Genomic DNA, 24438 nt, shown 5'->3' on the forward strand with positions numbered 1-24438 from the left:
GACCTAAACATTTTACAGACATAAAGCAGCGTTATATTTCATCACCTTCCTTGCATTGAGATGTACACACATATAAATAATCTCTCCCGGTGAGGTATGAGGCCAAGTTTCTGCGTCAAGCACACAGAGACCATCCTGGGTCTTTTGTGCAAATACAGGAGGCGGGATTGTAGACTTTATGCTACAAGAAGTATCAAAACTTCTAGTTTTGAGAAGTATGAAAACAGCAGCCCTGCTGGATTAAAACTCCTATTTATTGGCAGAAAAATACATACAGAAGTAATAGAGTTTTCACAAAATTCTCTCCCTCATCATTACAGGAGACAATTTATTTTATATGAGGTAAAAAGCTTTTATATAGGCAGTTGGCAGAGCTATTGACATGTTCACATTATCCTCCTCTGCAATCATGTTTCTGTGCTGTACCCTTAACTTAAGACGTGCTCTATTATCGAAACTCAAGAGAGTGCCAAATCACTACCAACACGAAGGAGGTTCCCTGCAAGCCTCCAGCAGTTACTCTGTTTAATGGTTCTGTTCTCTATCAATAGTGTTGAATTTGAATGGGTAACTCACAAATGTAAAATCTTTGTATCCCATATGCCATCTGGCCTGTGCCTTTTCATTAATATTATTATTACATGAAGCCCGGTCATTTGCATTTGTCAGGAAAGAAGAGAAAAAAAAAATACAATACTTTGGACTTACAAACCCAAGCGCCCTGTATGTCTGACAAAAATCAAACTATCTGCTTTGTATCACAGTGCCCATGTACCAGCCCCTCCAAGTCAGCTCTCGGTTCCATCGTGAGCATTACCTGTGATTTACAATTTCTACCGTTCCGTATTGTTCTAACCACAGTTTACCAATAATTACATTATGTACACAGCAGGTTGGATTTGTCCATGTGTAGGCTTCGTTATGTCTGTAAAGGAAACAGAGAAATAAATCATTTTCTTGAGTTTGAGATGGAATGTAAGCCTGTTTTCAGTTCTGACCATGGCAGGGCAAAATATTTAGCAGTTAACTTCAAAACAGAAAAGAAACAGACTTTTCTTTAGAAGCCAACAATGTGTTGTATCTAAACATTGGTGCAAGTTAATAAAGTGATACCGCTTTATTCTTCTTCCTTCTCACAGAGCTGAAATATTAAGTTATACAGATGCTGTGCTTTTGATTACAAATTCCAGCCCAACATAAACAGCAGTCCCAGGAATTCTTTTTTTTCATCTGAAGTTGTATGTAATAAAACATAACACAAAAGCACCAGACAAACACCTAATAGTGTCTTCAACTCCTGCAGCCTCACTGCAACCTTCTTCCCAAAGCTCTTTGTGGTAAACCTCTAGCATAGTCTAGAGAGTATTTTTTGGTGATAAAAAAAGCACTGAACCTCAATATTTGAGGTTCGTCACTACCAGTGCCGACAAAGGTTTGATCTGAAGTCGCTCCTCCTCAAAGCTTGGTCAGGCTAAACCACTAAAACAGTTTTTCATTTTACAAACACCAGGAGGTAAAAGCTTTTGAACCTGAGGAGCGTGTGACAAGTCAAACTGCTTCAGTGGTTTCTACAAATACACCACAAGTTTCCACATCGCTATATGGGGCTTGTTGCAGTGCCACTGAGGGCAATTCGGGGTGTGCACGTGGTTTTGAGGTTTTTTGGTTGGTTGGTCGATTAAGACCAATGGGACATGATAGCACTGTATTCAATCTTCGTAAACATGACATTTAAAAATCCAATTTATTACTCAATTCCATCCTTTTCCCAAAGATTTGCTGAGAAAACAGCCCTGCAATTAAGCAGTGAAAATTAACTTGTACATAAACTCTTACAACTTCTTCAGCAAGAGGTTTTTAGATAATCGCCTATGAAGAGCCAATAGGGTGATAATCATCTGTCTTTTTATTCAAGTAAATGTTAAGGAGATCAACATAAAAAACATATTTACTTCTCATACTCACTTCAGAAGCTCCAAAGTAATTGTTCCCCGAGGCTCCGCTTCTATACTCTTTCCCCAGAATTTTAGTTTGGGATAGATTGATCCATGAAAAATAAAGTCCTTATTGAGGCCTTCAGAATAAAATGCACTAATAGGTGGGTGGTGGCTGACTTGTTCAGATATAAACCTAAATCCTAAATCCTCCCTAGCAACAACAAAAAAAGAGCATTAAACAGTGAATACTGGTTTTAAAATATTACAAGAGAAAAGAGTTACTTGATACTTTTAAAAAGTTTGAAGGATCTTTAGATTAAACTGAAGACGAGACTTTTCCTTTTTAGTTCCATGACACATTTTCAATTAATGGAATGAAATAAATTGTACTCTGAACCCTTTCTCTTCATACCCCAAACCAACGCACCTTCCAACACCTCCATGACCTTCCACCCAGAGAGGCATTTGTCTCTGAAATAACTCTTGAAAATACTGAAACTCTTTGGGCAGCAGAGGTCTGACTGAAAACTCTTTTCTCCACTGCATATGTATCACCCATTTACTTGAGCAAGCTGGAAGTCCTTCTGACTAACTCCTCTATCTGAGAGGACCAGCAAAACACTCTTTAAGTTAATAGTCTCTGGTCAGGAAATGTCTTTGTTGGGAGAACACAGACCATTTTCTTTCTCTGCATAATTCAAAGAATACTCTGCCTAAACCCAGAAATAAAATTAATAGAGCTTGTAACAACTGCTCAAAGCTTTTGAGATATTTTGGGGAAAATAATTTTAGCTATACTCAGAAATGTATTTTGGTAGATTTTGATTTATTTCACAGAAAAAAATAACCAAACCAGTATGAGAGCCTGCTAACTCAAGAACACAAATAGCCCCAGCTCCCAATTTAAAGTAATTATTACCTGGTTAATTCATAGGTTTCTCCTAACAGTGGGTTAAATGGCTTGCCAGTTCTCTCCCACTGAGAAGCTACAGCAGAAACTGCAAAAGCAGCTACAGCCTATAAGCAGATTAAGAACAGATTGTTATGAGAACAGTACATTAAAACTCTAAGTTGAATATATTTGTTGCACATTACAGTATTATTCTTCCAAAAAGAAAGCAGTATACATTGCTTAAGGCCAAAACATTTGTAGGCCATATGATAAGTGATATATAAGTGAGGAAATGTAAGCACTTAGGAATTTAGTTTCCAAAAGGAATTCTCTTCCACAGTAAATTCTGTCAGGTTAGACTCTGCCCCATGCTTCTCCCCCTACCTCTAGAAGGACAGACATTTTTTCTACCTTTCCCCTATTTTGACAGACAAATATGGGCGATCTGATAGTCCCAGAGAAATACACACACTCAAGTGAGAAACTGTCTTAAAATGAAAGATTTGGGGAGAGGAAAGACTTCTGAACCAAGCAGAAGGTGGGAATGGTTACTTACTTGCATTCTTTCCAGGGGGTCCGCATGACTACAAGCCTTATTAATGAGGTATATATGTTCCATATATTCTGTTATCCGTTGAAGGAAACTCAATGGCTCATTGAAGACAATTGGCATCGTAATCTTGGACAGCTCCTGGGTAACAAAAGGATAAGACATTTCTCAGACACACCACCAAGGTAACAACTGACAAGAAGATGATTTTGGAAAATAAGCTGTGTGTTAGTTTACTTGTAGCATTCTTCAAAAACATTTGGCAAGTCTATAGTAGACCTGCAAATGCTACAGCTGAAAGGGGCTGGAAGTGCTGCAGAACCCGACCAGCAATCTGAAAAAATAAACAACTTCAAAAATTGAACCAGCCAAGCTAGTAAACTCCAGAAAAATGTGACCTTCTGTTCTTCGGTCTACATGAATCACAAGAGATTAAAACTTCTACAGATAGCAGCAATAACGTGCCAACCACTTCATTACTGATATTTTAGTACCACGCATTCTTTTGAAATCCTCACATACCTATTTGCATAAAATGTAACTATTTTACTGCAGTAACCACAAATTATTTTTTAAAAGGAGCGGTTACATAAAGAATAGGATTTGAATTGCTCTAACAAATTTTAGTGGCTTTATTTAAGCAAGCTGTTATTTGCGTCAGAATGTTTCTCATTTTGCATGTGGATACAAGACAGACAAAGTTCACGCAAAGACTTCCAATTCCCCAGGACTCCTGCTATATCCAAGCAAATCTGGCTGCTTAATTAAAAAGCTGCACTCATGACTGAGCACTAAAGCATCATTTGAGTGCTTACAACTTAGTGGAGAGGAGAATGCCACCAAATTAAGCAATGCAACTTCTTCCTCACATTGTCCAGTAGAGGAGAAAAAAGTTACCCCTAACTTCTTGAGTTCAAGAATAAATGTTGTGACCCAATTACATCACACAATTAATATTCCAAGCCCACACTGGGCTCTCTAAGAAACTCTAACAGATCCCAAACTCTTCTATCCCTTTGCTCAGATGAAAGCATTAGCATTTTTTGGGCACAAACTGCTTTAATTATGGGGGAAGCAAGACCCCAAAATAAAAAATTTAAATATATTAAAAAGCCCTAAATCCCACTTTACTAAGTAAAGAATAAAAAAGCAGAGGAGCATTGTGTTAATCAAACCATAGTTTACCATATTTTTAATGGCTTTAGTCTAGTTCTTATAGGACAGCATTAGAAAAGCCAATCCACATGCTCCAACAGCTAGAGCAAGTAAGGAAACAGTACTGTTAGAAAATAGATGTTGAGATTCAAAGAGCTGCAGTTTCAGATTATGTTCCCTACAGAAAAAAATGCAAAATGCACCAGATTTTATTCTGTGTTGCAAATTCTAAGTAATAAAATCAACCAGCTGAAGTTCGGAGACCTGACATCAGCTTCTTTCGTCCAAGCCAACTTACCAGTCCAATGCATTTTTTTAATATGCTCCACACACTAAAATCACTTCTGGAAAACATCGGGGCAGGTAATGATGTCCTGCAACAGGAAAAACACAACTGTAGTTATCAGTGCCTTAAACAACAAGACATTTTCATTGGTAGGTACTGAAGCATTTATAAAGGAAGCAAAACATTAACGTAGAGTTGACATAGGAAGCAGAGAAGTGAAATGTCTTTTCAGTTCCAGAAAAACAGCCTCTTCCGATGAGAAGAGCAACGCCCCAAAAGGTAACGGGCCGGCACGTACTCACTGCTCATTTATTATGTAGTATTATGTGTTTACCTGTGTCTCTTAATTCCATTTTCTTGAATCTCTGTCTCTCCATTGTGCTTTCCTGTCCTGTTGCTTTGGTGTGGATCTAGATCGAGCATTTCTGCAACTTTATGATTTGCTTCTGAAAAGTCTCCTGAAGAATTGTCGGAATCAAAGCCTGTAGCAAAACCACAAGGCAACAGTTTTGTTGGGAACCTTATTAAGCCACAGAGTGCCACTCACACGCAGTAACTCACAGCACAAGTACACTTATAGCAGATTATTTTATTTTAAAGAATATCAGAGTGAAAACCCTTTATTAAGTGATCTAATTTCCAAGAGTATTTAGAGTCAAGTATTGCACTAGAATCAGGCATTCTCAACTGATTTTTCACACAGCTGAATATAAAACGAATTTAGAATCTTGCAAGCTCTTCAGTAGCTGCTAATCAGATTGGTTGTATTGTCTCTTCTTCAGAGCTGCAGTGTGATCACAGTAATTTTGGTCAGTTATATAGTTTTTCTCAAAGACCCTAAGAAAATTTAGCTTAGCTGATTTACACTGCTAAAAGGCAAGGAGAAAAATAAATTAATAAAATAAAAATAAAATAAAATAGCCATTTCACAATCCAGCAGCAAACATCTCCAATAGGGCGCTCTTACTTCAGTAGAGCAATTCATGCCAGGCATACATTCAAAACAAAAAGCCGCATTTCTTTCAGGGATGAAGACCATGGCAATGACATTCAAAACCACACAAGGAAGTTCCACCAGTGTGATCTTATTTGGTAAACAGCAGGTGTCATGGGTGACGTCATGTATTAAGCTGTCTCCTACATTCTGATGTCACAAGCATGTAATTATACAGCAATGACCACACCTTAGCAGTCTTAGTACTTAATTGGAAAGTATGATAGTTATTTATGTATTATATATTTTATATATATATATATATATATATAAAAATATATATATTCAGGTCATTAAGACTACCCTGGAACACCTGTCTTAAAAAAAATAACAAACCAAACACAAACACATGCCTATCTTTAGTCAACCCACAAAAAAAATATATATATATAATTTTAAAATGGTATTCCTAACCACATATTAGGTTTTTTTGGAACCTGTTACAGTACAAAGAGAGGGAAAAGACAAGTACTGTAGGGCGTAACAAAATAACTCATTATAATAGTTTGACTGACGAAGGTTTCGGGTACATGTGCCCGGAAAGCGGATCAAGCACACACAACGTAACGAACAGCATCACATTTAACAGGCACTTCAATGAAATAATCACATCTAAATGTAAAAGTAAAGCTTCATTACAGGCATAGTCAACTGGTTTTCAGGGGAATAGTTATGAAAATTGTTACTGGAATTACAGTCTTTACATTGTACCTGAAACCATGCAAAACCTATCAAATGTCCATTGTGTTTATCCACACTAATCTTTCCATTTCTCCACAATTCAGAATTGTTTTCCTTTGTTCCTGCACAGCACGAAGGGAATTCAGATTCAGGTGTATGTATTATTTATGGAAAACAATACAGAACTGGCAAGTAAATAAATGCCAGTTCAAACAAGTGTCTTGCTTACAAACAACAAAAATTAAAGCCCTGCTCCAGAAAGATAAGATATGTGCAAAGTGTAAAGTCTGCTTTATTAGAGTACATCTCCATCTAATTACTTAAAAAAACAAACCAAACAAAACCCAAACCACTAGGTACACAGCTACATAATCACTAGGCTTTCAACTACTCTTTCAACCTTAAGTATCAGCTCTCTTGTTGACTACAAGCCCATTGAGAAAGTTTTAAAAGCTGTTTCTCAAGGAAAATCTAAGTATTACAGTTCTGTGAAGAACTATCCAGAGAAGTACTGATCCAGCACAAAAAGAGTTTTACTGAAATATCGGTTGGTTGTTTTTCTAAGTTATAAAAAGTCTCTTTCCAGCAGCCATTAAAGCCTTGGACTTCAAAACAGAGTAGATAAGTTCTACCTACAGGACAGTTTTTATATAGTGAAGAGCCACTGGGAGTGAGGACAAAAATGGGGATTTAAAAGGGGGATAGGGGACCACACACACAGAAATCAAATGTCAAAAACCAGCTTAATCGAAATCCCAACTTATGTGTGCCAGAATAAAACAAAAGCTTTTAAAAAGTCTTACATTTCCCAAGTCAAATTCTTAAGTTGGGTGCCAACATTAACCTATTTCAAGAGCTTAAAGAAAAGTGACTTGCCAGTAACTCTAGTTTTCTTGGCCTTCTTCTTCCACATCCTGCAAATGGAACAAGTCCCCTCAGCCTACGCTGCTCATCCACCTGCGAGGGAGCAGAGCCTGTCCCCGAGTGATACAGCTCCACACGTGGCCGACCGCCCTGCGCGTAGTCACCAGCTTCCTTAATACTAATTAAGCCTCGTCACTCCAGACAGAAAGGGAATTAAAGTAGCATAGTACTGAGAACCTTCAGGCCGAAGGAATAGGGATAAATATGCTGGAGGTGTAGACAGCACGTGAAGTGAGAGGGATTTTTTTCTTTGTCAGAAATTGCCATTCTCCACTTTTCAAGATGATCCATCGTCACAACACGGGGCCGTTTCACGCTGCTCCCACAGGCAGGCTGGTCTGTCGCAGGACCTACGATACTTCAACGTTACGGCAGAATCCACCGACACAGTTTGATCCAGACATTATGAAAATTCATAAATTTGGCAGCAGATCCCTCACTTCCTCCTCTCCAAGTGAAAACCGGTTTTCAGTGAACACCAGCCAAGCAATAGGAAACAGAAGGGCCATAACCTCACAAATACACCAGGTCAGATTAACTTCAGAACAGGAAAGTTCCATGGAAATGCAGATTAATATTTAAAAATGAAAAACTAAACTATTCATGTTTGTCAAGAAGAAATTACCCTGGTAACATGCCAAACATTTTCCTGTTCTGTGGCAAGCCTTTCACAAAACACTTTGGCAAACAGATATCTGGCAGAATTCATGAAGGATACAGCTCTGACAGAGCAGGAACTGATAGCACATGGTCCTTAATTAAAATCTGCTATTAGATTAAGAAACCCAAGGTGACATAGGCTAAAGGCAAATGAGAAAAGCTATATGCTCCCCATCTCACACAGAATTTCAAAGAATCTGAAATTCAAAGGATTGACCACTTTATCTGATGCAGTCTCAGACAAAACTACCTCCTATATTTGAGAAAAAGCAGCTGCTGTGCTGTCAAGAATTCGCTGAGACCACAGGTATCATCCCCAAGGGGAATACTCAGCCATGAAGTGTCCAACTCATCGGCAATGCTAACAACTTCTGAATGCAAAGGAACTTCTCTCCGTGGAAACCCTGTACCTGTCACTGCTGTGATTCATCACCTGCGTAACTTGGTCCATCCTGGACATTTGCAGGTGTGATCATCACCCAGTCAGGGTCAAACCATCTGCCAGGAGGATGATTCCCAACCACACAATTCCATCACGTGAGCAGGTCTTTTGGATGTCACAGGCATGGCATCAGAACCAGGAAACTTCTCAGGCAGAGAGGAAACCCACCACAACAAAACCTGAGGTCTCTTTAGGATAGATTTTCATTCTAGAAGTGGATGTCACCAATTAATAACTACAGAAAAGTTGTGGCTTCTTCAAGAAGTGAACTCGTAGTATGTTAAAGGAGGCAGCACATCACCTGCGCTGCCGCTGAGACTGCTGCACAATTCCAAAGCACAACTTCACACGCAGTTCAAGTGCTCTGCTACGCCAGGTTTGCTACTCAGAGGACACAAACCACAGTCCCCAGTTACCAACACCACTGAGCTTGTGGGAACACACTGCAGCTCCCCCTGGGGAACCAGGGCCCGGGACTCCTGGGGAGCAAGAGGTGAAGAGTACGGTGTACACGCTGCTTTCATATCAGCATGGAGCTAAGACACAGCTGGAAAATGGGCTTGTTCCTGGCAGCCATGTCTCAATCCTGGACTTAGAGCAGAACAAACCCTCTGTTTACTCTCACGTGATTTTCCAACCATGTCTAAGTCCACCTTACCCACTTGTATTTCCCACGCTACCACCATTCCTTCAGCTTTCGTGCTTCCCATTATTCTTTTCATTCCCATGACTACATGAAGCCCTCTGCACTCACCATTGCCAGCATTTCCCATTTCACCACTATCACAGGATTTCTGAGGAGACATTTAAGCAGAAGACTTCTAAATTGTTTGAGATCTTTGGCAGGATTTCTTTTTTTTTATTAGAACACTTAAAGCATTTTATTCCAACACTAGAACCATGTAAGGCTCTTATAAATAACCACTCATCCTTATTAGTTCAAAGAACAGAACTATTTGATACACTGCTCAAGCATGAAGTGATTCATGTTTGCTCTTCTAGAAACAACACTGGATTGCAAAGACTCTTGGCTCTGTATCTCGAAAGTATACCTGTACAGTAATTTGTTTCTCACTAACAACAACAAACAAAACCCACAACATTTTCTACCTCAATTCCTCAGGAGAAGCTTTCCATTAAAATAAATAAATGAACACAATAACAAAAGAAATAACCCAGAGAAGATAGTTCACCTTTCAAAGGGTCTTAAAAGCATTACTTCTCAAGCTGCTATTAAATTACCTGCATTTTACAGAAAATGAAAGCAAGACTGCCACTAAAGGACTGTTACAGTGATGAAATGATAACCAGCATCAAGCTCTAATAAAAAACTTATTTCCAAATCTGAACCTGAATTGCAATTCTTCCTTTCTTCTTTTCAGAAGATAGCACTACAAGTTTTACCAACAGCAGTTTACTTTTTATTTATTTCATAACAGCAATATATTCCTAGCCCCTCACCACACACATAGCTTGTTTTTTTTTTGCACTGTGCCCACTCACCCGTAACGGCATCATAGAACTCTTCTTCACTATTCATCCTTCAGTGTGAAGTCTCCGTACAGCCAGTCCAGCTTCCTCTAATGCATCGTTGAACTCAGTTTAGAGATTAAGTATCTGTGTGCTGTCCAAGTCTTCTTTTGCAAGTATCCAGCTGCTTCAGATGATCTATTTGACAAAACAGGGCAACAGAATTAGCAAGTTCCACGTTTCTGATCTGTACAAACATGCACACTTGACAAATACTAATTTTCCTTCTTCTTCCCATGGCAAAAGATGGATTCTTGTGTTCATAAGTAAACAGCTTTCTTTGACACCAAAGTCATTCTGAAGATAATACTACCTACCACAAGAACAGCTGATGTACTATGCTGCATTTGTCTCCATGTAAAGATATCATAAACATTACTGTAATATAGACCCTATTCACTGCAAGTTAAATTTCAGGCAAGTACAGCTGGAAGAAACAGAAAACTGAAGGAAGAAAAAGACAGCTGGCAACAAAGATTATCTGCTCTTCAGTGAAATGATGAGCCTTATTGCATCCTTAACCAAAAAAGCTGGGAACAAAAAGAACTATCTTAAAATCTCACGGTTGCATAAAAATGTTAACCCTCATTGTACATCATGAAATCAGCATCTAGTGACCATTAGAGAAGTTTTGTCAGGCTACTGCTATGAACTCTTGAAGAGACAACTGGAGACTTTTCCCCTCGAGAGGGATTATGTAAAGAAACAACAAACTTTTCCTCGGTAAAGCCAAGCACACCACAAATAACTTACAGATCAACGAAGCATTCCAGCTCTACCTTGTGCATAGACTAAATTAGATTTTTCCAGATGGTTGGCAATGGTGCAACACAAACATTTTTACTTCACCCAGTCTTAATCAAGAAGAATAATGAGAAAATTTAGTTTGTACTTGTAAAGATGTTCGTCAGGTACCAACGACGAGCCAAGTACACAAAGACAAACAACAGCATGGCAATGCTACCAATATCTCCTCCAAAACAACCTCAATCTGTCAGTGTCAATTTTTCTATGATCCTTGAAGATCCCGCTGCTTTTGTGACAGTAGTTTTTTTTCTAGGGCAATTATAACTTGCACAATTCCATTCCAATTAAGAGAAACAAAGCCAGAAGCGCATTTTGCTCCTAGTAGACGAGCTTGCCATGTTAGAAGCCCATTCCTTCTCTCTTCCTCGCTGCAAGAAATCAAACTGCACGATTCCTCCTGTATTTCAAGTCTGTTTACCTCACTGCCCAGAACAAAAGCTATTTGAATGGCTCACAAACATACAGTCCTTGCAATTCTCCATTCATAAAGAGGCATAGTTTGGAACTCATCTAAGTTAATGAACGCAGCGGTCGCCTTGAAGTGTTACATCTGCCAAGGCCAGGTACCTCAGTTTGTCATTTTCCCTTTGGAACTCCCTATTTTGCTTGCCACAATACAATTTCACTCTTTGAAATTACATTTAAGGTGAGTGCTCAAGCAATTAGCAGAAAACAACAAAGTTTAAAATAATTTCTTGAAGCAAGTCTTGAACAGGTTATTTGTGTAGAACCTAGTTTTTCTAGTCATTTTGCTTATTTGCATGCCAATGCCTACAATATAAAAACCAGACTAACAAGAGTTAAGATAAGCATAGCACACGAAGTCAAAAGCTTCCAAGAGCTTCTGGTATCTTCTAATCAAAGGACTACCACTTTGGTTCCTCTGAAATAAGCTTTGCACCTTGGTGATGTGGTAAAACCATCCACAAACAGGTTAAACAAGATCTTACGCTTGTCCAATAACCCAATTTGGAAGTGCAGATATCAATGCTGAAGTAAGAATTTCATGCTGGTCCCAAGCAAGTAACCCCAACACCTGAACAGGTAGGGGATGGAAATAATATTAAAAGGTCTCATTTTCTTAAAGGACGTGAGGATCTTTTGCAAAAGCAAAGGACAAAACAAAGCATGCAGTCACAATAAAAACTGTAGAAACACAAGAAAATACCTGTACCACTTCCATAGCACACCTTGAAATAGGTTGTCCAGAAAGGAGGGATGACTAAAACTGACATACTGCTTTCCAGAAGCACATCTGTCACGGACAAACAAACAAATGCTGTTCCTAAACACACACGGCACACCCATGGTCACAGGCGCTCAGATCCCGAGATGCTCGCTCTCAGGAGAACACACGCTGCTCTCAGTGATCTTTCCAGCCTTTACGCACAGAACGTAAATATTCAAACCACCCACACTGTGGTGACAGCTGAGGTCCCATGATGAAGGAAGAACAAAGTTGTACCGAACCTGTCAATCACCTGGCAGGGAATAATGTCAAACAGAATTGTTCTGTCGAGCACAGCGCTGAACGTGTCACTCGTACCGGGTGACATGAGTTCCAGTAACACACTTTGCTTTCAAAAGCTTAAATCCACGCAGATTAGAGGGTCCTGTACAAGCCCCCAGTCCCCAGCAGCAGAAGGTACAGGGAAGTCCTTTCCAGAGATCCAGTATCGATAAGATCAGTCCCAGACTTTGCACAATTCCCACCTATTTTAAACCATTTCCTCCCACTTGAATTTATTTTTAAAACCAGGACAACAAAAGTGCAAGACTGCAAATCACTTTATAAAGTATTTAAGTTGCTTAATGCATTCTTCTATATGAGAAGAGATGCAGACACTCCTTGTGAAGAGAGGTTCTACCTTCAGAGCTTCTCTCCAAACCCAAAGGTGTGGAGATCCCTGCCTGCTGAGCTGCTCTGCAGCCCCTGTCCTCTCCATGATGCCGTGGAGATGCCTGTAATGGTTGCCCATAATATCTCACTTGCTTACAGCCCTCCCAAGCACTAGAAGTTGAAGTTTCCTACGCTGTTTATCTGGGTAGGTTAGGAAGCCCTCAAGTTTGTCATCATGTGTGCTTGCTGCTTCTCAAATTCCATTCCTCAACAGCAAAAAACACCAAACACCTTATATCTGTGTCACTGATATCCTGGGTCCTCAGAACTTGCACACCAATCAAAAAAAACAAACACTAGTACCTGTTCAAAAAAAACTGTAAGAGTTTGAACATGCAGTTACTATGACTTAGTTAATTCAGCATAACTAGTTACTCCATACTGACTTGTTCTTCTATGCTAATCCTCAACAAAGACCCAGGTGCTTAACCAAAAGTTACTCCTCCTTCAAGAAACATTTACATATCTATAGAAAGGTAGAGCATTTACAACTGGAGTAGCTCATCTGAGTGGAATGCGGTTCAGCAAGCTCAGTTTTGAGGTCTGGTTTGCTGACTCCAGCTGCTCTGTCTGACTGCTCCAGACCTCAAGTCGAAATTTTAAATCACGCAGCTATTCTGGAAAGTCACTGCTTTGTTGAAACCATCCTCCTGTCTTCACAAATCCTGAGGTTTTTTTGCTCATGAAGCCCATGTTCTAGGTCTATGAGATATATACAAAACACTGGGTCATGTTCATTATACAGACATTGAATCTACTTATGAGACCAAGGAGCATTTCAGTAAAAGCAAGTAAGGAAAGAGTAAATAGTCATGAACATAAACACAGGCCTCTGCCAGCATGAGCAGGTAGGGTGTTGGAAACTCAATAGGCGGGAATTAGAGTGTCGCCCAAGAATTAATGAACCGGCACATTCAACATGTACAGTTTTGCTGGACGTGCGCTTCCACAGCACATTTTAACACAAATCAAGTTTATTAACTTGGAAGTAGAATGCTTGCAAGCAAGGGAAAAAAAATGAAAACTTTCTGTCAAATCTCATATGAGAAAAATACTAAAATACCGCACAAGTATTGCTGTGGGGGAGGAAGGGAAGGGGCAAATCCCATTAATTCTGAAAAGACACGCAATTTTCAGGTTTTTGCTTTTATTTAATGAGTCAAAAGGGCACAAGCTCAATTTAATAGAAATATCATGGACTGAATTTAAAATCAGCTTGATACAAACAAAAGTTAATTCCATATCCTGTTTAATCCACCTGACGGCACATGTTAATAAAGAGAAACATTTCCATTATTTTGATATCCTGGGTTCAGGATGCACTTTCTGTCCAGAAAAAGATGCCAGAAGAGCCAGCAGAAGATCAAACACACACACTCTTCATACTGACACTAAAAATATTGAATAAAAATACAAGGAGAACAAAAACCCCAACAGTCCTACAACATGACTGGTGGAATCAGAGCCAACCCCACCTTCTCGAGTTGCCAACTGAAATAAAACATAGCTGTAGTACTTCAAGGGACGGAAATAAATAGCTTGAACTAGAAGATAAATATTAATGTATTTTTGCTTCATAGACATCTCCTGAAAGCATCAAACTGCAGCGTTTCATCTCTGAATGAAAGCTTCAGCAAGGATGAATCTTAATTGACTCATGGAATTAGGTTACCTACAACACTGGGTTTAAAGCAACTATAAAAATTAGCCAAGAAGTCAATTTAATTGACAATTTCGATACCTGCTGCAATTATTATGCACTTAAAATCTCTCCAACCAGAGAACAGCTACACAGATTGCGGAATCCAGAGAGGATTTTTATTTACCAAATTAGATTTGTTTCTTACTCCAGAGTTTGAATGTAACAGCATCTTCCATCAGGATGTCTTGGCAAGATGAAACTCGCTCTGAATCCACAGCAAGAGAAGAACAAGTCCCTTCTCAAGTCTGCTGAACGAAGTGCAGAGAGGTCGAGAGATGAGGATCTTGGAAAACTGCAGCTGCCCCTAGGACAGGCCTTCATGTAGCTGGGGGTTATTTGCATTTAGCTTGGACCACATGAGCCAAACAGATTTATGGCACCGAGGGTCATGTTCTGTTCTCTCAGAAATACACATATTTTTGGTGCTGTTTCACAAGAACTAGAATAAACTGAAACACCACAAGTCTGGTTTGTAACTGAGTTCAGGCTGCAAAGTTTGTTTCTGCATCAGAACAAACCAAAATAATTGTCACATGCACTAAGTACTGCCCCCAGCACAAAGCGACAGCACTTCTATCAGAAACTTCATTCATTGAACATAAAAGCTCTAAAGACAACACCGGACAGACAATTCCCTACCAGCACAGTGGTCAATTACCTACGGGAACTGATGGGGATCCCCAGTGTCACTTCTGCCAAATATTCTGTTCTACGGCCAAGGATACTGGTTCACAGAACTTCCACCAAAACTAACAAACAAAAAAAGACCAAGGAAACTTGATTCCAGCAGATTAATATTTTCTGATGCAAAAGACTTCATTGAAATTCCCACAGAATTCTGTAAGTATTCTCCTTTTTTAACACTATGTCAACATTTGAGACACTTTCCTACCTGAAAGCATGTGGTACAACATCCTTTGGACTTTGTAACCTTCCCTTGGACACTATCTCATTGTCCACAATTATAAAAGATCACAAAATTCTGGTTTACATGCCTTCCCTACCCATGAGGCATAATGCTACGCTTGATCATGATGGATACACCAGCTCATTCCTAGCCATGCTGTTTAAAAAAATATTATTAATAATAATAATCAGTAATTCAATACTGTCTTTTAAAACTAGTTACTTCTAACTAGCTTCCTAAAGGATGTGTTCTATCTTCTTTGTAAGAGATACAGGGCAGGAAGTAATCAATAACTCCAAGCACAGCGGATTTGATTAACTCTGTATCTACTGACACTTGTGTTCATTTACAAACATTTCTCTTTGAACCAAAAGTTACTGTGAAGGTAAAATTAAATATGCTTGAATATTTCTTATCAATGTAACCACCCCACTGAAGTTAAGAACGTGAAGAGAACTACAGCACATAACATCACTGGAGAAAACCCCTAGAACAGCAGATCTCCCTCCTAAAAGGCACTGGTTAAGCTTTGTCTCTGCGGACCCATTCTCTCCAGGTAGTTACAGTTTTACATTTATTCTGTACAAGGTATCTTACAAATCATTTTCATGAAGATTCTTAATTATGATAGTGATCATATTGCAAATAAAGCAGGATGACAACAGCTGACTAACCCCGTGCAAAGCCCTACAGCATAAGAAACCATGGTTTTGTGGCTACCAAGAATTCCTCATACACCGAAACCCTGCAGCATGAGTTCATGCATGTGGCTAGCGGACTATTTGCTGAAGATTAAGACGATATTACAAATTTGCAAAAGCTTTAGAAAGTCAGAGTTTCTGCTATGTTTGCATTTCCTTTAAAGCTACATTTATGGTAGATACTTAATGGATTCCAGTATAAGGGCGTTACTATGTCTGCTCTTGTCAATAGATTAAAAACAAACAAACAAACTTGGACTTCTCAACACACAACAAATACCTCTAAATAGAGTTCACTTTTAATAAAGAATCCACCTAGCTATCTTCTCGGTAACATTAATCCACACAGACTGGTTGCACATGGTTGCAACGGTTGCACAGCATTTAAAACTACATTTAAGACAAAATAAGGCCATGTAAATACAGTTATTTCCATCTCTAAATACAGATAGCATTTTTGTTTCACTATTAAACAACCGTTCAATGGGTTCACCGATGTTGTGCAACACATAGAAAGAGCTTGTGCATGGGGGAGATGCTCTGTTCTTCTGACAAAGTTCTCATTTCAGCCAGTAAACAAATACGCCGCTAAATGCCCTGCTACAAACAGGCTGGTGTTCTTCTCTGTAGTCTTAACATGTACAAGTTGCATAATTGACAGTTATTAAAAGGATTCTCATTCTCACTCGATCAATGGCTGTGTCTGGACCACAGTCACCCCAGAATCCCAACGCTGCTGCCTCAGACCCCCCACATCTGCATTACCTCTGAACTATCACTAGAGCCAAAACCCAATGAGATATATTAACAGATTGCTTTGGGAGCCCTAATAAAAATCTGACTTGGAAGGGTAAAAAATAACGAGAGTACAGATATAACGAAGTTATCCGTTCATGAAAACACACTTGTTGACAAATATAAGCACACAAACTTCTTTGTAATACCGCAAAGGTTCAGAGCATCCCAAGAACCACAACACTCCTCTAAAATCGAACAGTACAGCCGAGGAACTGAACTCCAACAGGAATGCCACGGATCCAGGGTTCCCTTCAGCCTAACGCCAAGCACAGAGGTTACATGTCCAACAGAGCAATATGCAGTTTAAGTTTTGCATCGTAAAACCAAGAGGGTCAAGATTAAAAGGTCCAGATGTACTTCTGCAGCTGCAGACACAATCCACCTCTTATGCACACCAGATTTATAAACAATCCCAGGAAGACAATGCTCTGCAGCCCCCTACATTTGCTGAATGGAGGGCTGCTGTTATTTACTAAAAACCTGTCTCATTAAATTATGTGCATAATAACATATACTGAAATAATCCAAAGGATCTGTCTAGACCAGCAAGTGAATTTCCAATTGTAACTGCACTAAAAAAAAAAAAAAAAAACAAACACACAAAACAAACACACACACATTTAAGAAAGCTTAGTCTATTCTTGTAACTTATTGATCCTGAAAATTAAGGCATTATCATTGTGCACTGAATCAAGGATAAATTTTTGAAGAGTATAACTGAAAGTAATGCTAAGCCACATTTGACACATTCTAATTGCTTGCTGCTCTCCTGCAACTTGCTATTACAAGCCTTTAGGAATACAAAGTAAATAATTACACCATCATACATTCTTCTGCATAGTAATTATTCAGAATTCAAATACTGAGATAATATATTATTTAATTAAGAGATCTATAGTGGTCTATTGCATAAAATAATGAAAACCATAAAAGAACGGATATAACACACAACTTACATTTTTTTGCAACAGGAAACATATCAGTGTCCCATTATCTTCCAAAGCAGCAGATACAGACTGACCAACGTTTTCCTTGCTGTCACTTTCACATTTATTCAGGTAGTCAAAAATACCCCTGAGATCAGCTACATATTCAAACTCAGCAAAAACACTCAAGATGTTGAGCAGTCCATATTTAACATGTATTCTTTGCATGCCTGATTTTGTGTATTTCTTAAAAAAAATTTTAGATAACCAAATATTTTCGTTATTTCACAGAGAACAGACTGAACACTAAGCATTTTAAAACATCATACTGGAGCCAAATACAGACACTCCTTATTAGAAATCTTCACGACTCAGGTGACAAAACCGATACTGATTGAAGGGCTAGAAAAAAATAATCAACTTGTAAACAGAAGTTCTAGTTATCAAGTAGCATGATATAATGTCACATTGTTCAAGGACATGTTACTTCAAATACCAAAGCTAATGAATTATCTGCCTAAAAATTCAATGTACGTGCAATGTGAATCTTGCTTTCAAACAACAACCAAAAAATCATCTGACTGGCACTACAAACAGTGATTTAAAAGTATAGCCTTATCAAAGTGAAAAAACCTGATTGGTATGTTTTCCAGCCAACACTAAAATAACAGAAAGCAAAGCTTTCCACCTTTGTTCTAGGCCAGCATGTGTGAAGTTCACACAGTACAATTCACAAGAAGAAAGACTGAAAGAAATACCAGGCTCAGTCATGAGACCTGTCAGCTTAAGCAAGTACGTACCATAGAAAGCAGTAACAGTATTAAAACTGATTTAAATAAACCATCCAACAGTGAAAATTACCCTCCACCAAGTACATTCGCACAGATGTTAGCAAACAAATAACTACAGCCACCGCACTGTTTTCCAGTATTGCATCAACTGAAACCTCTAACTTATTGTATTCAGCTACTTGCAGGCACAGAGTTTGTTGTCTAATCAGCATTTTTCCATCTTGAACTTTCCTGTTTATAAGATTATAGTGGCACGGCTGAAGAGTTTTGGAAAAAAATGGCATATTTATTCCTGGACAGCAGATGTCTCAGTGTTTCCTTTCGAGCACTCCCTGAAGTTACAAGTTCATTATGAGGTGCTGCTGGTCAGGAAAGTAACATGTAAATCACTCCTGATCTTATCCTACATCGCCCTCAGCTTTCTGTCACATGGTCAAACGTTTGTATGACTTGACAACTATTCTAAGAAAAACTGTGTTTACAATAACTGAAAACTCAGGGGGTTACTTGGGGGAAAAAAACAACACTGCTCGGAATTTCTTGCTTCCATGCTAGTTTAGCCAGTTCTCCTACTTCCATCCAGCACTTTGCGTTTGGAAGTTACCCAAGTCACTGCTTCCAGAAATTGCTCTGAGATTTTAAAAGTCCCAGTATATACTGGTATAAAGTTTGTTAAGATTATATATATATATGTGGTTGCCCCCAGATGTCAACATGAACATGGAGATACTGAACTTCAGAAGGTTAAGCTGGAATTAAACTTTTTTTTTCTTGCACACATAATCTTTAAAAAAGGAAACACTATTAGGAGAGTGGTACAGAAATGCTAATCCACACTGCAGATCTGTGTCTCCTGTTCTCTTTTCCCTTTTGAAATCTTAAATTAAAACTATGTATTTTAATTGAGAAAACCCACAGTAAATGAAAGTAATATCTGCTTGCACTGAGCATGCTTTGCAGATACCTCTGAGGGGAAACACAAGGTTATGTTAGACATAAAAAACAGAAGGCGATTTCAAACCCGCATCTGAAATTCTGGCCTGCAACGCTGCAGAGTGAGAAACCACTTCCAAAAGGAGTCCTGAATCCAAATATACAGATAGCACAAACACAATTAATATCCAAATTAAATAAATGGCAACATAATTTATACCTTTGTCACCATGCAGAACTTCTGGTGGCAAGTTATTTAAAAAAAAGCCTTTTTTCCTGCTATCTTTCCCATCTTGCTTGTCTCCCTTTCTCTGTAAGAGAAACACAGAGCAGGTAACTGAAGAACGACAAATAAAACCAAACTCAAGTAAACCCTAACCGCTCTGTGAGCCCCAGCCATGGCCTAGAAGGCCCCGAGAGGCTCACGTACAGTGCTTAAGCCGAGCTCAACACATTCACCTTGGGAAATTAGTGTCTCAGAATCCATTAAACTACTCAGTTCCAAAAGCAAGCAGGAAATAAAAATAAAAAAATTTAAAACCCCTACGCTAGGACTGTCAGAACCGCAACCCGCGCTCTGCACAGCAACGTCCTTCAGCCTCCCGTGTCCCCGGAGCCCCGCGGCGGAGCGGCCGTCCTGCCCGCGGCTGGGGGCACCGGACCTGGCGGGGGAACATCGTTCGACCCAACGCGCCATCGCCTCAACGGCCCCGGCCTGCGGTTCGCAGCGCCCGGAGAGAACCGGCGAGCGGGTCCCGGAGCCCGTGGCCGCCGGGGAAGAGGGCGCAGCGCCGGGGGGACAGCGCTCCCCCAGCCCGCTGCCCGCCAGCAGCCCGGCCGGGCCAACCCCCCCGACAGCCCGCCCCGCGGCGCCGAGAGCGACCCTGCGGGGAGTGACCCCCGCGCCGGGCTGGGCCGCGCCAGGCCCGGGCGGGGTTAGGGGAGGCGCTGCCGCCCGTCCCTCAGCGGGAGCAGCGCTGCGGCAGGTGGGGGGAGCGGGGTCCCCCCGGTGGGCGGCGGGGCGGGCGGACGGGGCAGACGCGGCGGCATTACCTGGCACCACGCTCCCGCGACGACCCCGCCGCAACACCCCCCCACCCGGCACGGCTGACACCCAGGCGGAAGTGCGGCGCTCGCAGCGGCTGAGTGACGCGTCTGTTCACCAATCGCAGAGCGCAGCCTCGCCCCGCTGAGGTTGAAACGACGAATCGGTGTTCCCGCCCACGCGCCCGAAGGCGGGGCGAATGCTAATGAGGTGCGGAGCCTCACAGCTCCGGACCGCACCACGGCTGGGGAGACCGCTGGCCAATAGCGAGGGGGAGGGGCGGGGCTATGCAGATTAGGCGGCCTCACCTGGCGCGTTCGGCGGGGACGGTGCAGCTTCCACTGCACAAGTACACCCGGGTTTTGCACAGATGCACACGGGTTTTGTCTTACCCACATCTCCTAGCTGTGCTTTTTTGGTGCTTTCATCATTAGCCAACTGCGAAACATGGGCTCAGCTCACATTAACCTTTGTATGAGAGAGTGTCGTCCTGAACAAGGGGTGAGAGTCACTATGTCCTGCATTTTTTTTTCTGATTTTTTTGTGCACCAATAATAATGTCAGCAATTTTCTAATTTATTAACGTTCCAACCGACTCTGAGGTATGCTGTGTGCCTAGCCCTAGGCCACAGGTTGCAGTGGATTGTCAGATCATTCTGTCATCCCAGTGGGCTCCAACATCCTCCACGTCTGGCCATCCTGTGTCATACAATCACAGAACCATTTCGGTTGGAAAGGACCATCAAGTCCAACCACTAACCCAGCACTGCCAAATCCACCTCTAAAACAAATCCCCAAGCTCCTCACCTATATGGAACGTTTCACCTGTTGATCTTGTGTTTGATGACCAGATACTTCACAGCGCAGCAGTCGGGAGAAAATACTTGGATATGCAACAAATAGAAACATCCTCCATATCCCATGTCTTCTGAGCAGCCTGAGTCACCCCATCTGCCCGTCCAGCCCTGAGCAGCTTAATGGACACGTGGAAATCCCAGAGAAATGGTCAACAAAGCCAAGGGCCGGCAGCTGAACCAGGAGGCAGGTGCCTCTGATTCTGTAGCCCTGAACTCGCACTTGTTCATCCACAACAAGTGGCTGGAGGCAAGTTCGTTAACAGTCCCCTTGACTTCAGAGCAATTACTGGTGTGCTAAAGCAACTGATACTGTTTTTAGATGTTGATGCAAGTGGCAAAGCTGGGAGTCAGGAGTTTAAAATCAGTGTGACCCACAATGTTTCTCTCAGATAACACAGGTCCCACTCTTTGTATTTACCTCCTAATTTTTGAGTCTGCAAGGTGTTGCGTTCTAGACAAATCTCAGAGAGATTTGGAACTCTTTTCCACTGAAATGTGTCTATCTCCCTTTTCATACCTGAAAGCTAAGAATTGAAAGAAATCTCATTGGACCCAGCAACCAGGACTTTAAAAGGGAAAAAAGAATTGCAAATCATGCACAGAGCAAGATGCTTCAGCAGATGAGCCACAGGGATAATGAGCATCCATCCTGAGGAGCTAGAAACCCATCGCTCCGGGTGAAGCACATCTCAAAGCGCTAGGACAAAACAGCACATTGACATCATTGCTGACAATACTCAAGACAAGAATTAGCAGAGACAATGCTCCTTGCTCTGACACAAACGCAAGGTTTTAAATGAAATCTCCACTGAGAATCTCTCACCCTCTTTGGGAGTGAGGGGGGTTTTGGGGCGGGCAGAGCTGGCTCGGAAGGTCTGTCGGTCTGTCCGGTTCCAGCCTTGCTAAACCCACGTGCTGTTTCACCCCTGCGTTCACCCAGGAGAAGTTGCAAGGAAGGCACCGTTGGACTCATCTTTAGGGAAAACAAATCTGGGGGGGGATGGACAGGATCGTTTGTATCATTCCAGATCTGGTTTTAATATTTTACCAATTTGCCCAGAAAAGTTATTTTTTAAATTTTTTTTTCCCCAATAAGCCCTGACTCGAGAACCCACTGCTGGATTGCTCAGCATTATAGGCTGAACATTAAACACAGCAATATTCCTATTGCAGCTTTTAAGCAAAGGCCTACAAACAGAAAGGAAGTGTTCAATTATTTTTTGACTGAACAGGCCTTTGTCATAAGTGAGCAGCTGATCTGGAAGCGTCCACAGAATGATCATGGAAACAGGAACCCACTGATCAGATGACCAAGGAGTATTGGATTTGAGTAGCTTTTGCAGGTCTTAATTCAAGGCATGTGCATCCTGAGCCTGCTACAAAAAACAGTCTCCCAGGCATTTCATGTGCATTTGAAATAAATGCCCATGCTTAGCAAAACCAAGGCTAATTGAGAATTTCTTCTTTTATTAAATATTATGGGGCTACTCTCTAGCAATCTAAAATCACAGAAGCACAAAACTGGACAGGGAGAAGAATTGAGCTCTGCATTTGTCTCCCTCCTATGTTGGAAATGATGGGAGAAACGTTACCTTTTAAGGGAGATGGCTCAGAAAATTTTGCCTTGCTGGCAATAGTTTTGCAACATTAAAAGTAATTAAAATGAGGTTTTACAGTGGAAAATATTGAGCAACTGTCTCAGGCATAGGTGTAACCACCAGCCCCACCTGTAATAAACCCAACTGCTCCCCTCCTGCAGAGCAACGCAATCCGCTCCGAAAACTGATCAGAGCAAACCTTGTCACTGCAGCGGCTTTGCAAAACCTAAATTGCAACAGAATGAGGAAGGGCAAATGCAAAACCAAAACACATTGATTCTGTGTTGCAGAGATAATGCAAGGAAATGCGGCACATTACAGCAGAAACACTGATCGTGTGTCACTAGTTGTATGTAGGCAAATGCCTCTTCTCTTCCCAATAAGCCAACAGCCTCCTTCCTCGCCAGGGAACTTCAAAACCAAAATTATGTGGGGTCCCGGCACACTGAGCCCCCACAGCCCCAGAAGAGCTGCCGGAGGGAATTTCAGAGATGCAGCGTTGTCCTTATGTGCCGAATGTGCTCGGAAGCACTCCTGCTCCAACAGCTTCTACCTGGGAGGACTATGGGGCTTGTCCAGGCTTGAAAGCTAATTTGGATTAAGGGAGAGTGTGAATTAAAAGCAGAGTAGCAATCCCAAAATATATCTGGGCAAATAACCCCCGAGGTATCAAACCAATTGATTAAACGTACCATCACTAATTGCAAAATCCACAGAGAAGGGAAATAAGTGTGCTCAGGAGACAAAGGTCGCGCATCCTGGTGCTGGCAGAGATGGAGCAGGTTTGGGTTCACCCACAGGCAGATGTGGACGTGGAAGCGGGATGTGGAGGAAGAGCACAGCCCGTCAGATGGTGACCAGGGCTGTGATCAGGAGCTCAGCCCAGCTGTGGCCACCACCCGGCCGGTGACACTGGCCACGGGGCAGGAGCTCCCCAGGGCAGGGTCCAGCCTGGGCAGCCACAGTGGACACGGCGCTTTTCACACCCTGTTCTCGGCAGCTTTCTTGTTAAATATTAATTGTGATTATTATAGGACGGCACACCCCTGTCACACCACACCAGAGGCTGTGCAAACATGGGATAGAATGAAACTTTATCTTCTAAAGAGCCTGCAGCAGCAGGATCTCCCTCTTTCCAAGGGAGAGGAGGCTGCATCCAGATACAAGTGAGCCAGATACCACTTTGCAAAATGGGAAACACCCAAATCATCTACAATCTGAATAGTAAAAACTTCCTCCTGTCTCATCTCAAAAGACAGACATTTTGAATTCTATTGGCAGTGATGGTGTATTTTGAGTTGCTGGCACTAAAAAAGGGAAGATACTGTGAAAGAGCTAGTGGTGCACAAATCTATTTCATATAAAAAAGACACTTAAAAAGCAGACATTGGCAACACTGATAAGGCTTTAGTGAAAAAAACA

The 24438-nt window shown here is 41.1% G+C and overlaps 1 protein-coding gene across 3 annotated transcripts in view; it reads right to left on the minus strand.

Annotated features, from left to right (window-relative positions):
* OSBPL2 (oxysterol binding protein like 2) overlaps nucleotides 1-20644 on the minus strand; it is a 29141-nt gene extending 8497 nt beyond the window's left edge. The window contains exons 1-8 of one of the 3 annotated variants that reach the window (XM_082065409.1): nucleotides 20570-20644; nucleotides 10025-10189; nucleotides 5155-5302; nucleotides 4833-4908; nucleotides 3386-3520; nucleotides 2857-2954; nucleotides 1966-2148; nucleotides 818-925 (exon numbers count right to left, since the gene is read on the minus strand). In XM_082065409.1, coding sequence (XP_081921535.1) covers nucleotides 818-925; nucleotides 1966-2148; nucleotides 2857-2954; nucleotides 3386-3520; nucleotides 4833-4908; nucleotides 5155-5302; nucleotides 10025-10061 — 785 coding nt within the window. In that variant the 5' untranslated portion in view covers nucleotides 10062-10189; nucleotides 20570-20644. Of the gene's footprint in view, nucleotides 1-817; nucleotides 926-1965; nucleotides 2149-2856; nucleotides 2955-3385; nucleotides 3521-4832; nucleotides 4909-5154; nucleotides 5303-10024; nucleotides 10190-19736; nucleotides 20527-20569 lie in introns of those variants that run through there. The other 2 variants (XM_082065410.1, XM_082065408.1) reach the window with 2 other exon arrangements.
* Between the last annotated feature and the right edge of the window lie 3794 nt (nucleotides 20645-24438).

The sequence above is a fragment of the Streptopelia decaocto genome, assembly GCF_964273445.1.
Source record: "Streptopelia decaocto genome assembly, chromosome: 14".
NCBI lineage: Eukaryota > Metazoa > Chordata > Aves > Columbiformes > Columbidae > Streptopelia > Streptopelia decaocto.